The sequence below is a fragment of the Prosopis cineraria genome, unplaced genomic scaffold (assembly GCF_029017545.1).
Source record: "Prosopis cineraria cultivar Desert tree isolate PC_DT_omini unplaced genomic scaffold, ASM2901754v1 PC12, whole genome shotgun sequence".
NCBI classification, from domain to species: domain Eukaryota; kingdom Viridiplantae; phylum Streptophyta; class Magnoliopsida; order Fabales; family Fabaceae; genus Prosopis; species Prosopis cineraria.
In genome coordinates this window covers 11,268,772-11,284,352 of record NW_026555343.1, presented here as the reverse complement: position 1 = coordinate 11,284,352, position 15,581 = coordinate 11,268,772, and the positions used below count along the sequence as shown (strand labels likewise).

At 30.7% G+C, this 15,581-nt stretch overlaps 1 protein-coding gene and 1 long non-coding RNA gene across 2 annotated transcripts; one reads left to right on the top strand and one right to left on the bottom strand.

The window, feature by feature from the left end:
- Nucleotides 1–1,816: 1,816 nt before the first annotated feature.
- On the top strand, nucleotides 1,817–3,628 carry LOC129287804 (uncharacterized). Its single transcript, XR_008587816.1, has 3 exons — nucleotides 1,817–2,218; nucleotides 2,357–2,567; nucleotides 3,389–3,628. It is a non-coding gene; the product is annotated as an uncharacterized LOC129287804 (long non-coding RNA).
- Nucleotides 3,629–5,799: 2,171 nt separating this feature from the next.
- Nucleotides 5,800–15,193, bottom strand: LOC129289086 (receptor like protein 22-like). Its single transcript, XM_054925906.1, has 2 exons — nucleotides 15,141–15,193; nucleotides 5,800–8,494 (listed from the first exon to the last, which is right to left on the bottom strand). Exons 1-2 carry the CDS (start codon nucleotides 15,191–15,193, stop codon nucleotides 5,800–5,802), a joined length of 2,748 nt encoding a protein of 915 aa, XP_054781881.1.
- Between the last annotated feature and the right edge of the window lie 388 nt (nucleotides 15,194–15,581).

Genomic DNA, 15,581 nt, shown 5'->3' with positions numbered 1-15,581 from the left:
AAAAGTTGATATGGGAAATTGAGACAAAAGACATAGAGGGAAGCCATGTCTAGCTGATCGCTCAACCTTTTTTAAACAAAAATTGATTTATCGTTCTGATTATTGTAGCTAATTTAGTGCGGATGTTGATGGAATCTAACAAACATGAGAAGGACATATTTTATAGAAAAATAGGTAAAAACTTTGGATTATATTTGACTATATTTATTAATTATTAATATTTTATACTTATTTAACTAACTTTTGTAAATTTTCCTATAATGATAAAATAAAGAATAATTTTTACTATAAATTCTACTAATATCTTCTTCTTTTTATATAGGAAAAAAAAGAATAAATCAATTGAAGAAAAGGAAGAAAAGAACACAATAATAAGAATCATATATCATATATTAAGGAATCAAATAAAATTTACGCATGATCTATTCGGATTTTGAGCTCAAGGATGATGTAGTGAATTACAAATAAACCTCATAATTCTCTTAAATCATCCAATATCATATTCAAAGGCTACGAGGCATATTTAGGAGTCAAAGGAGTTCTTCTGAGAGATTTTCTTTCTTCTCCTTCTTATGATTATATTTATATTTTTATTTGGGATTTTAGTTTGAATTCTATGAGTTAACATTGTTTTTAAGGTTCCAATAGGGATAGAGAGTAGCTTAATTTGGATGAATTTTTGATCTTTTATTTAGGTTTATTTTTTTTTCCATTGAACATGATTTATTGTCTATGAGAATTTATTATTTATATTTATATCTCTTGTTTTAAGTACTTTTTTATGTAGAATGGTTGCCATATAATCTGTTTGTGAGCTATTCGAAGAATTGAGAGGTGAAGAGTTATAGATCTAGAGAGATAGTCATAGATAACTAAATTAAAGGTAGATATAGATAACTATATTAAAGATAATTTAGGATTTGAGATGGTTTAGGTCATAGCTTCATGGTTTATTTAAGGTCTCAATAGGATTAGTGAGAGCTAATTCAACCTTGAATAAATACATCCTAATATACTGAGGGATAAATAATACTTTATTAATGATTATTGCTATAAATAAAAGGAAAATAATTAAACTATTGTAATAGTTGAATCTTCATCCTTAACGTTTGTCTAATCGATTCGTTTATCATTTTTTATTATTTTTATTTATTTGCTTTATTAATTATTAAATCCTTTTCAAAACTTTTATTTCTTTCTTTAAATAAAAATAGTTATCTCTATTGTCTGATACGACCTGGATACCTCAGATTTTAATCACATTCAAGTCGTGCAGTTGCAGCAGAGATCAAAACACTCTGGTGGAAAGAATATACATGAGATGAACAAGTATTTAGCATCAAACAAGTATTTGGTTTTTAAGAGAAAATAATATTTAATATATTATTAAGGAGAAAACTTTAGGATCTTGTTTAGTTACTAGAAAGGAATAGAATGGAATGGATTAAAAAATAAACACAAAAATGAATTAAATCACCCTTCCCCCCATTGTAAGTATAATAAAACTCATTAATATATACTACAAACGTGGAAATTATCACACCTTCAAAAAATCTCATGAATTATGATTCCCAATCTCATGAACTAAATTACTCATTTTCCTTATGAATGTGCTAAGTTATCCCCTTCAATCATCTTATTTTTATCTTTTTTTAATATATTTCATTTCATTCTTTTCTAGTACCCAAAAAGACTTAAGACTTCTCTTTTCTCTGAGCTCTCGTGCATGCTTGAGTGTGTTAATATAGAAGTGGCTATAAAAACCCTACTACATTGCTCAACTAATTAAAACAATACCAACATGAGCACCGTGAAATCAAAACATGACTTATTTCTTCTTGTGTTGTTCATTGCATGGGTCTGTTGCTCATGCCATAGTGTAACTGATGACCCACAAAGGATTGCTGCACCTATAAGCCTGCCACCTCCTCCCAGAACCCTACCACCTTCACCTCCGCCGCCTCCTCTTCCACCGGTTTGCCCTGCAACTCCTCCTTCCCCAGCACTGTCAACATCTCCGCCGCCGCCAGCTCGTCTAAATTTTGATTATTTTTCACTAATCTTGAGATGGCCAAATGGATTTTGCAAGAGGGAAAATGGAGATTGCCAGCTAGTTGTGCCAAAACAATACTTCACCATTCATGGGCTCTAGCCATCTAGAAATTCTAGAGGAGACAAAACGTGTTGTCCACCACAAAATCCCATCACCGATGATATAGTAATTTCATTACAAATCTTATTTATTTTCAAAATATGTTTTATTTTTAGTTCTAACAAATAACTAATAATGAAACTCCCTTCCTATTCAATCATCGTTTTGCATAATGTCTCTCTCTCTGTCTGTTTTTTTTTGTAGCTTAAAGCTTTAAAGGGGGATTTGTTGGAATATTGGCCAGCTTTAGAAGATGCGTCCAGCTTTGATAAGGGCAAGGAGTTGTGGGGAAGACAGTGGTTGAAGCATGGAACTTGTTGTCAGGAAAAATACAATGCGAAAGATTACTTTAAAATTGCTACTCAATCTGCTCAGAAGTATTCTAAACTTATTTTGGAAATGATAAAAAAGAAAGGTACTTTACAACTCTACACTTGCTCATGTGGGTACTCTCGGGGATGCAACATGGTGCTCATTGCCCATCATATTTAAAAAAATTTATTTTATATTTATCAAATTAAAAAATTATAAATTTTAATAATAAATATGTTTATCACTAATTTGGATAGTAGATATTTAATCTAGAAAGTTCAATTTAATATTAAAATTTTTTAAAATTTTTATAAATTAATTACCTATAATTCATATCATATGTACTCTAAACAGTCTAAGTTTAATATTAAATTATTTTTATATATTTTTATTTCAGTAAATCCTATATTAAATATAAAGATAATCTCATAATTGGCACTTACCAAAGAAAATATTTTTGAAAAACAAATTATAAGTTAAAAATTTTAAATCTAAACCATTATCTGGATAGTCATTTTATAAAAATTATAAAAAAAATTTAATATTAAATTTGGACCTTTCAAATTAAATTTGAACTATCCAAATTAACGATAAAGTAGATTTATATTAAGTTTGTTATAAATTTGTGTTGTAATAAATTAAAAGTTATAGTTTTGAAGTATTGGAAACTTGGTTATAGAACAAAGGCATATGTACAACTCATCGTTCTCGTACAAGTATATTTAGTAGATTTTTAATAAACTATTCACATTTTTAATTTGTAAGTATAAGAACTATAGTTTATTATTAGGATTTCAATAATTGAAGGTCTATAATTGTCATTAATATCCTTATGGGGTCTTTAATTGTCATTTTTCCAAAAGCCAATATTGGACATTATCAATAGATAATTTGATAAAAATTTTGGGTTTGATGCATACATAGATATCCTTCCTGATGGAACGATGACGTACGAGGCAGATAAAGTACTGCAAGCAATTGAGGAAGCCACAACAAAAAAGGCAGCCATAACATGCAAGAAAGACAAGTCTGCTAAACTATAATTCTTTGAGATTCGGATCTGTGTTACAAAAGCTGGAATCAGTTTACAAGATTGCACAAAGGCAAGCGCCACTTGTACTGCTGCTCCTTTCATCTTTGCCTCACCACCATCACCACCTCCTCTACCACTAAGTTCAGTCTATAAATCCTTTTCTCTAATGTTTGGATATATTTTTTTAAAATTATAATTTTTACAATACTACATAACATAATCAATCTATTAATCAATTTTTTTATAATCACCAATGGATATCCAAATGAACCTTAGGGGTATTGGGATATTTTTTTTATAATTAATTTTGACATGTAATATATAGTATTTGAAGATATTTTTATACAACTATGGTTTTAATGACTTGATTTTCAATTCTATTTTATAAATAAATTATACCACGTAACATAATCAATTATATTCAAAATCAATTATGTTAATAATTTTTTATGTGTATGAGGGAGAGATAGAGAGAGAGAGAGAGGGAGGGAGAGATTGTTCCTCATGTCACTTAGGTCTCACTTTGTCGTTGAAAAAGAAGAGAATGGAACCAATTGAAAAAATAAAGATAAAAATAAGATAATTAAAATGTGAAAGTGGATAGGTTAATTATATTCATAAAAGAGAAGGGTAATTTAGTTCAAGGGTTGAAAGTCATGATTTAGAGGTTCTTGAAAATTGTGATGATTCCCACATTTTATTGAGTTTTAACATGTTTACAATAAAAAAAATAGTGTTTTAGTTTATTTTTGTTTTAATTTTTTTTAATCCATTATATTCTCATCCTTTCTAGCAACTAAACGAAACCTTAATTTGATTTGTTTTCCTACAGATTTGTGTCATCAATCTGGGAACTGGAGGAAGCAGTCGAGCTATAATCACAGAGCAACAATGACGGATCGTAGAAGGAAATGAAGAAAGCAACTGAATTAAATAAAGGGCCGGGTTATCTAGCTGGCTTGTTGCCTGATGTAATATAATGAATAAATTAAAAATTTATTTACATATGAAATAAAGATGAGTACTTCTCTACTCATATGAAATTATTCACCAACACAAATTCCCTAACGACACGCTCTAGCAAGGTTTAATGATGAGATTTTTGAATGATTGAACTTGAAGCTATCATTTACTATAAATTTATTGTTTTTTAAATATACAAATCATTTAGGAGTCGTTTGGTTGCTTGAAATGATATGAATGGGATGGGCTAAAAAAATAAGAATAAAATTGAACTCAATTATTCAATCCCTCATGGTAAACATAAAAATATTCAATATATTTTAAATGTAGAAATTATCACACCTATTAAAAATTTCAATAATCATGACTCCCAGCTTCATAAATTAAATTACCCTCTTGTAATTATAGTTAACTTTTCTCTTCTCCATATTTTGTTCATTGTATTTTTATTTTTATTTTTTCAATCCATTTCATATTCTTTTCAAGCAAGGAAATGAGCCTTGTTTTTTTCTTTGATCTTCTTCTTCTTCGTTGCTCCTTTTCTTTTGTCTTATTTCTTTTGTCTTATTTCTTTAGGTTTTTAAAAGCAATCTTGTTTTTCACATGCGACTTCTTCCTCCTCCTCCATTTTCAACTCAGTTTTTCAAAAGATTTTTGCTATTTCTCTAGACCAATTACTTGGCCGCTTTGCCAATTCACTAGTTCGGTCTTAAATATCATGTTAAAATAGAAATCATAAAAGACTAGTTGCAGATTATTTTTTTTTATTAAGAAACTTAAATGTCACTGGAAGAAAAAATAGCAAAAATGGTCAAATGGGATGATTACATGCTGAAACTTAAATGTCACTTGCAGATCAGATGGGAAAATTCCAGGTTCTTTTTACTAAATATCTTCACCACTTGATCTTTTTTTAGCAATTGTTCCTTATCGTTATAGGCATCTCAATTTCCTTGTCTTATCACTTTTTGGATGGCATTATACCATGAAAATTGCAATATTTATAATATATGAAATTATTGATCATCTAAGAGCATTTTCATCAATTTCATTTTCTTACACTTTAACGAAGCCCTTATACCTTAAATATCATTTTAAAATTTTCATGGACAAAAGTGTGATGAGACTAAAGTATCACTTTCCCCTCTTTTTATAATTAAACTAGCTCAACATGAGATAATGTCCTTGAAGGTCACATCCATGCATTTATTACATTGCCACATTTTGCTTTAAACCAATACAATACACCTATATGCTTCAGGATAAGTATCACATACTCTAACTAAAATAAAGAAAACCAAATAAGAGAAATTGAGCTCTGGTTTTGTTCTCAGTGAATTTAGAAAGGTTTCCACCTTAAACTTTTGTAAATTCTCCCCCCATGGTTTTCATATGCAAAATCAAGCTGAGGTATGATCTTCCAAAGGATTGAGTCCACATGTTTGAAGTATTTTAGCCTCCACTGCTTCCAAAAAATAAGGGGCAAGATCACAATTCCAAGACCAAAAATAAATCCCAATTCTGCACTTAAGAAATTCCAATCAATGGAACTTTTAGAATTCAACATAGATGTTTCAGATGATGGCGGTGACAATGTTGGTACTACACCAAAATTGCAATTATGTGTCAATGGAGGTCCACATAGTCCTTCATTGCCTTCAAATGAATCTGCATCAAATGACTGGATTTGAGTGCCAGTTGGGATTGGTCCTATCAAGTGATTGACGGAAAGGTTTAGAACTTCAAGGAAAGATAAGCTTGCTAGTTCTGTTGGAATATTCCCACTGAAAGAGTTTGCTGACAAATCCAAAGACTCAAGATACTTCAGATTCCCTATGGATGAAGGGATATGGCTCGAAAAGGCATTGAGTGACAAATTAAGAGCATGAAGTGCTTTGAAACTCATAAGCTCTTCTGGTATTGGCCCTTCAAAATGGTTGGATGAGAAATCTAAAGAAGTGAAGGCAATATGAATCTTTACCAACTTCATTTGTCTCCCTTTGTTGACAATTGTTACAGAATCTTCGTAACTCCTACCTCCAAAATCAAGAAAATAGACATCATAGAAAAAGTGATCAATAAGAAAAGGTGGCATCGCTTCCATAATTTTGGCTAATTTTAGTGCAAGATTTTTGGTCAAAAGGGAGTACAATGCACTCCAAAAACCCATGGGATTAATGTATTCATTGATGTCAAAAAACAAATGACCGGATTGTGAACCAGTTTCACCATCAAGCATGAGAGCTTTCCAACTTTGCAAGAGTGATCTTGGTAGGGTACCAGTGAACTTATTGGAGGCAAGATCAACAATTTGAAGAGTGTCCCAATTTCCAGTGCTATGTGAGCATGCAAGTGGGCCATGGAAATTGTTTGATCTTAAAATCATGACTTTTAAGGTGGATATGTTCTTTAAGAAGCAAGGAAATCTATCAATTAATTGATTGATTCCAAGATTCAACACTTGTAATTTTTGACAGTTGGCCAAAGATTTTGGGATAACACCTCGTAAGAAGTTTTCATTCAGATCAAGGAACCTTAAAGCACAGGAAGTTGAAAATGTATCCAAAATGTGGCCTTTGAGTTTGTTCCTTGCAAGATTTAGTACTCTGAGAGTGCTACTGATTGTTCCTGTCAAACACTCAGGAATGGTATCATTGAAGCCATTGTCAGAAAGATCAAGAACCCGGAGATTTGAAATTGTACAAAAAGATTCTGGAATTTTGCCATGAAAACTATTGTTTGAAAGAGAGAGGAAAAATGCAAAATGAAGTTTGTTATCAATGTCAGATGGGGCTATATAGCTAAATCTATTACTTGAGAAATCCAAATACAACAAGTATTTTGAAAAAATGGGAGTGGAGCCTTGAAGTTGGTTGGAATGAAGGTCAATTACAAACAGATTGGTGCTAATATTTTGAAAAGGTCCTTCCAAATCAGTCAAAAAATTGTTTGAAAGATTTAGGAATACCATAAAATCAAACCTCCAAATCCAATTGGGTATACTACCATGAATCTGGTTGCTAGATAGGTCAAGGTAGATTAAATTGGATTGATTCCTCATAAAGATTGGGAATTCTTTCAACTTGCAAGAAGCTAACATGAGCTGACTCAATCTGGGAAATGTTAACAAGTCATCAGAGTTATCCCTCAAAGTTGTATCAACTGACAGGTTGTTGTGATTAACGCCTAGTGTGACCAAATTTTCCATCTTTCTCACAGCATCCAAATGCATAGTGCCATTGAACTTATTTGAGGAAAGTTGGAGAAAACTAAGCCTTCTAAATTGAAAGATGGACAAGGGAATAGGCCCTTCTAGATTATTCCCACTAAGATCAAGGATCTCTAATGAGGAGAATGATGCATTTGGGAATTCATCCAATACACCCTCAAATCTATTATGAGAAAGCATAAGTTCTCTCAGAGATGGAAGTGCAAAGAGACATGAAGGAACTCTTCTGTAAAAGGAATTTCCTACTAAATCAATGGTGGTGAGATTGTCAAGACTTTCAAAATGAGATGATAAAATTTCACCTGTCAAGTGATTAAGAGAAACAGATAGATACTTGAGGTTCTTGGACATGTTGAAATATGGAAGACGGCCTGTGAAGTTGTTGGATGACAGATCCAGAGAAACTAGATTTGTTAATTGAGAGACTGCAATTGGAATCTGACCCTCAAAGCCAGCATTTGATAAATTTAGATGCCTCAAGTTCTTCAATTTGTGAAACTCCAAAGGAATCGATGAATGGAAGTCATTGTAGGCCAAGTTCAAGTCTTGTAGATGCTGTAAGTTGAAGAGACCGCTAGCATTATCAACTCCCCCAGAGATAGATTCTTCACTCAGGTCCAAAACTATAACAAATCCCTTCTTGTTGCATGTTACTCCATTCCATCGACAACAATCGTCACTTTGGTTCCAATGAACCAATTTTTGGGAGTTGGCAGGGTTGAAAGTGAGACTATTCTTCAAATGAAGCAAGGCAGATTCTTGATGGCCGATAAGGCAATGACCAGTCACTTGAAAGATATTGAAACTGATCAAGTTTATGAAGTGGAGGGACAATATCAAGAAAATCCATGAGCAGTTATTTCTCATTGGAATATTCTTTGGAGATAAATATGGGAAACAAACCGTAGCTGATGATGGATTTTGCCATAATCAAGTCATCATTTTATAGATGCTTTGTGAATCACTTTATTTGCGTGTCTACTGAAATATACTGAGAAATGGGGTCCACTTGGAAGGAAAAAAAATACTGAAAATGAAGTTATCACGAAAACTTCACTAATCTATGAGTGGAGGATGGAAAGACTAATCGATGGATTCAAACACCGTATTTTGAATGGAACAAGTCAAGGGAGACTACAAGAATAATCCAAAAATCTACGAAGTGAGATACACGCAAATGAACAGAAAACACTGTATTGGAATTTCATGTCCGTAAAATGTCATGGTGCCGTTCTTGAGGAGCAGAATTATGTGTCAAGTCATCAACGCTATTCTAGTTCCCTTTTTGAACTTAAACATAGCTAATATCATACTCCTTCCTCTTGTGTTTGTATTCTATAGTAAGTCGTTTCTCATGTATTTTATGGGAAGTAAAGAAAATTTTGAAACTTATTAAGTCTAAAAATTTAATAAGCTTTTAATTTTGTCCATATTAAATGTGGGGACGGATTATACATACAGAAAATGGTGCAGTGATTGGGAAGTGGGGCAATCCTCACCTTGCATTTTATTCAATTGTTGGAAAAAGAGAGGTGCATAAAATAGTTTCTCATATGCAAATCACACAATCAAGTTCATTAATTTTTTTTATAATTTATAAAAATTATATAGATCATAAAAATAAATATTTTAAATAAATTGGCTAATTACCAATCTAGACAGTATAGATTTAATCTGAATGGTCCAATTAAATATTAAATATTTTTTAATTTTTATAAATTAATTACCTAGATGTATTTTGGATTGTCCAGATTTAATATTAAAAATAAAAATAATGCCCTAATTGATACTTTTCAGAAAAAAAATTTTAAAAAAATTATAAATGTTAGAGAGTAGTGATAAAACAAATTTATTAAATTTGGACAATCCAAATTAAATCAATATCTCTAGATTAGGTATAAAACAGATTTATTAAAAAAATTAATTTTATAAATAACTTTTTTACGCACGTCTCTTTCCTCGACCATTAGATAAAATGCACAATGAGGATTCCCTACTTCCCAACCACTGCACCATTTTCACTGTATATATACTTTAATAAGGTATTTCTTCTCATCAATATTTAATAGGAGGTAAAAGGAAAAACTTGTGAAGAAAATTTAATGGCATGACTTATCAGTATGGCCAAAAAAATCTCTATCACTTCCTTATAAATAAGACCGGACTCCTTCAGAGGCGGTACCAATGTTCTAAATATTTTTTTTGTGGAGAATGACAAAAGTTTTGAAAGATAAAATTAGTGACAGTTAAGTTCTCAATAATTTTTTTTTAAAAATGAATTGTAAATATTAATTCAAATAGTTGCAAAAAGAAATCTTAATTGTAAATTGAGGTTTCATTTAAAATTTAAATGTATTATTTGCAATCATTAATTGTTCCTTAACTTTTTTAGAACTGAACTTGCATTTTTCCTATCTTTTTTCTTGAATAACAACAAATGTTACCGTACTTTTTTGCATTTTTCCTACCTATTTCTTGAATAAGAACAAATGTTATCGTACTTTTTCTTGGGTCATGAATGGTATCTTATTCTGTGCTTTAGCGTTATCAAAAATAATAATAAATTGGACATGAATAAATAAAATAATAATTGATTTTACAAAATTAAAAAAAATCATAATTAAAAATTTCTGAAATATAAACATATTAAAATAAACTTGAATGATTTAATGTAAAAAAGTATATTTGATAATTTATAAGTACGCCTCAGTTATTAAAATCATATTATTTTTATCTGAATAAAATTTATTGGTAATCTTTTATATAATGATATATGAAAATCTACTAATAGATACAGATAACGAAATAATCTATTAAAAAGTCATATTTCAAATTATTTTACTAGTGTTTTCTTAAATTCCATAATTAAGAGCATGATTAAAATTAAAAACATTTATCCACAAAATAAGAATAAATAATATTTATGATAAGGACTTACAAGAAACATTTTATTTTTTTTTAAATTTTTTTCTAAAATTTACTTTTATAATCAATATAAAAATAATAATATTTTTAAAAAATTTGTATTTAAGGTTTTAAAATATTAAAGGAGCCAAACAGAAGCAATATTGGAGGAAAACAAAGGAAAATACAGATCTAAATTAGAGTGTTGTGTTTTAGAAGGGCAAAGTCGATTTTTTTAGGCAAAATTAGAAAATTCTTATAAAATGAATATTAATTATATCTAAAATATCAGCAATTCAGGATTGCAAAAAGTTTATGTATTTTTGAACAGGTCTGCATGGAAGAACATTAAAGCAGTGCAAATCAGGTTCTGAAGGAGACCTAAATTTAGAAGAGGAAAGTGATGATTACTTTGAATGTAAAACAATATTTGAATTTCAAATACAAGGAATTAGAGAAGAGGACAAACCCACCATGACAGTCTATGAAGTGAGATACAAGCGGATGACTAGGAAACTACTGAATACTGATGTGCGGTTCTCAATTACCAAAATAAAATAAAATATTTATAAGAGAACGAATTTGACTGTGCAAAAATCGTATTAAAATGTCATATTCCAAATTATTTTACTAGTGTTTTCTTAAATTGCATAAGCGCATGATTAAAATTAAAAACGTTTATCCGCAAAATAAGAATGAATAATATTTACGACAAGGATTTCCAAGAAACATTTAATTTTTTTACAATTTTTTTTCTAAAATTTACTTTTATAATCAATATAAAAATAATAATATTTTTAAAAAATTTGTATTTAAGGTTTTAAAATATTAAAGGAGACAAACAGAAGCAATATTGGAGGACAACAAAGGAAAATACAGATCTAAATTAGAGTGTTGTGTTTTAGAAGGGCAAAGTCGATTTTTTTAGGCAAAATTAGAAAATTCTTATAAAATGAATATTAATTATATCTAAAATATCAGCAATTCAGCATGGCAAAAAGTTTATGTATTTTTGAACGGGTCTACATGGAAGAACATTAAAGTAGTGCAAATCGAGTTTTGAAGGAGACCTAAATTTAGAAGAGGAAAGTGATGATTACTTTGAATGTAACACAATATTTGAATTTCAAATACAAGGAATTAGAGAAGAGGACAAACCCACCATGACAGTCTATGAAGTGAGATACAAGCAAATGACTAGGAAACTACTGAACGGTTCTCAATTATCAAAATAAAATAAAATATTTATAAGAGAACGAATTTGACTGTGCAAAAAGGAAAAGGAGAGAATTTTTTGATTTAATAAAAAGAAAATTTTGTAGAATAGGTCTTATTTTATATAAAGGTGTTCTACTTGTACCTGTCCCGATTGGCCCAATACCGTCTCGATATAATCGGGATGGTTCCCATCCCAACCCAAAAATAATGGAGACAGGATTTTGCAGGACGAGATGGGAAAGAGTTTTAAGACAGGATGGGACACAGGATTACTATCGGAACATCCTTCTCATATCGAATATTTTATATATACATATTATTTTTGTTTTAAAAATATACATTAAATATATTAATATAATTTATACTTGTATTAATTATATCAATTATAATTTCAATACATGCAATTCTTATTTAAAAATAAAGTTTTTTATATTGAAAATTTTAGTAATATAAAGTAAACAGGGCGATATCTTTCTTTATAATATATTAATTATATTAATACAATTTATTCTTATGTCTATCTATTTAATAACTTTTATTTATATCATATTTCTTGCTTTATTTTTGAAAGAGTAATTGGCTTAGCACATCTTAACTAAAGTAGAAGAATAATGATTTGATGTTGTGCTTGGCTTGTATGTTGTTGTTGCTCTTATAACCTAGAGATTAGTTATAATTGCTATTATAATGTATAGTTGTGATCAATGTAATTTAATAATTAACTTTAAATTATTGTGATTTATGTACTTGTATTGTTTTGATTTTAAACTTAATAAATTATGTGATTTAAAATTTTAATAAATGTTATTATCCAGATCTATTTTCGACATTGGCCAATTTATCGAGATGGTAGGACGTCTCATGTCCCATCCTGTCCTGATTCCTAATGGGATGGGACACGAGACAAAAATTTAGTCTCAATCTTTCTTTTGGGATGGTACACGGGACAAAGGTGTCCTGTTCCCATCCCATCCCATGGGCACCCCTAATTTTATATTGCCTAATTTTTTTTATATGAAGTATATTATAAATAAGATTACCTATTATATTCATATTAGAATGTTAGGCTTTAAAAAAAATAGAAAGGGGCATAAAGTTGGAATAGCAGATATGAAAATGTTGATATGAACGTGTGGGCATATATAAAAAGATAAAATTCAAAATGAACATATATGAAAAAAGTGGGTGTAGCATTTGTTAAGGGAAAAATGATAAAAAATTATTTAAAAAAGTTTGGATATGTACAGAGAAGAACATGAGAAACATTCAAGTGGAGAGTAAAACAGATAATCTTAAGTTCTATAAAGACGGGTAGGTGAAAATTAAAGAGAACACTTATAAAAGTTGTTGAATGAAACCTCTTAGTTAACATTATTATTTAAAGCTTGTTAATGATGGAGCACAATAGTGTCATGTAATTCATATAGCAGACCCCACCTAGTGAAATAAGACTTATTGTTATATTCATATTAGAATTTCTCCTAAATTTTAGAATACACACACAAGGCAGCTCAGACCACATCCAAATTAAGTGGGGGTTATGTAAAATCAAACTAAGAATTTAAAATATGAAATGTGAGAACATTGCTTAGCTTCAAAAAGAAGATAGTTACATGTCCTATCTTTTGCAAATCGTTTAGTTTATTATTTGAATTGACCTTAATTAGATTAATTTCCTGTTGAATTTTGTATATCTCAATTCATATGAATAAGTAAGGTAATGTATGCGTACCTGAAGAATCCATGAACGCTTGAAAAGGCTCGATTACCTCGAGTGTAGATAGGTGCACAACCCATAGGTCCCCAGAGTCTTCAGAGAGTACAGAGATAATGGAGTAGTAGAGAATGAGTTGTGTCTATGCGGTTATTGACTGATCGACTTATAAGAATCAAATCAGTAACCGCTTCATTTAATAATTAAATAAAAAAATATTCCATTATCTTTGACTCAGTCAGTTAAGAGATAGGGAATAACTGACAGCTACTGGGCTGTGGGTTGGGCCTCTGCCTATTGGGCTCACTTGTGTGGTCCACCTATCACGGTCCACACAAGATCATAAAGACCAATCTATTTGGGCTTATTAATTAATGTTAATCCATAAATAAATAAATAGTCTAACAATCTCTCACTTGGATTGCATTAATTAAGCAAGTTGTATAAACAAACCACAAACAAGATTCAGAAAATGAAACTCCACAAAATCACTGGATCCTATAGGGAAACAAGTGATATGATATCTCATAATCTGAATAAAACACAAAATTTTATTTCAAACACAGCTCAGTAAGATAACAATATAAATTACTAATTCCTATGAGAAAACAAGTGACATGCATAGCGTACCACAATAGAATCATTGAATCTTATAGGGATACAAATGATATTGATGCATCTAACTGAACTGAATATAACTCACAGAAGAAAAACAAAGCCTAAAGAGAAATTGCAACACAAAAGGTTCTCAAACTCCCACTAAACTAGGGCATCAAAGGATTTCATAATACCCATACAAGTTACATGATTTTGAAAAACTTCTACAGGTAAGCCCTTGGTCAGCGGATCTGCAAGCATCTACATGCCAGGAATGTGTACCACACGAGTTTGAGACTACAATTTTCTCTTTCACAAACATAAGTTTGATATCAAAATGCTTTGTACCACTAGAATTTATGTGGTTGTTAGCATAGTATACTGCAGATTTGTTATCCCAATAAATGGTTAGAGGACGTAATATTGACTCAATTAGGCGCACGCCAGATATCAACTTCCTCAACCATATAGCGTGACGTGTAGTCTCAAAACAAGCAATAGAGTCAACTTCCATAGATGAAAGTGCTGTAAGTGTCTGTTTCACACTTTTCCAAGAGACAGCTCCTTCAGACAACATGAAAATATAGCCGGTCGTGGATTTATGATCATCCAGACAAGAGGTAAAATCTGAATCTGAAAAGCCAACAATTTCAAGATCTTCTAATCCTTTAAAGTCATAATCAGAATACCTAACAACTTCAAGAGAAGTTGACCTTCTGTAAGTCAACATGTAATTCTTTGCACCTTGAAAAAACCTCATAACTTTCTTAGTAGTCTTCCAATGATCCAGACCTGGATCATTTAAGTATCGACCCAGCACTCAAATGGCAAAGGCTATATCTGGTCGAGTACACACTTGAACATATATAAGGCTACCGACAACAGAAGCATATGGTATCTTTCTTATTTCAGCCCTCTTCTTATCATCCTTGAGATATTGTAACTCTGACAATAGCTCACCTTTCTGAATAAGAGCAGGTGAGGGAGAACATGAATCCATTCTGAATCTCTTAAGTACCTGCTCAATATAAGTGGTTTGTGATAAATCAAGAATACCACGAGATCTATCATGATGAATCTGTATCCTAAGAATGAAGGAGGCTTCACCCATGTCCTTCATGTCAAAATGGCAAGACAATAGGTGTTTTATCTCATTGAGGAAATTCATTGATTTGCTGGCTAACAAGATATCATCAACATAGAGAACAAGAATGGCAAAATTGTTCCCATCAAACTTTTAATAGATACACTGATCTGAGACATTCTCAACAAAACCGAGCGAGGTAATAACTTCATCAAACTTTAGATACCACTGCCTAGAGGCCTGTTTTAGCCTATAGATGGATCTCTTCAATCTACACACTAGATGTTCTTTACCAGATTCAATAAAACCATTAGGTTGTGTCATGTAGACTTCTTTATACAAATCGCCATTCAAGAACGCAGTCTTGACATCCAT

Bases quoted from the DNA above. Each gene is read 5' to 3' on its own strand.
- LOC129289086 (XM_054925906.1), bottom strand. From the start codon at position 15,193: ATGATAGATCTCGTGGTATTCTTGATTTATCACAAACCACTTATATTG. The intron at 8,495-15,140 runs GTACTTAAGAGA...AAACTTGATCAG, and splicing joins AAACCACTTATATTGAGCAG to TTTCAATATCTTTCAAGTGA.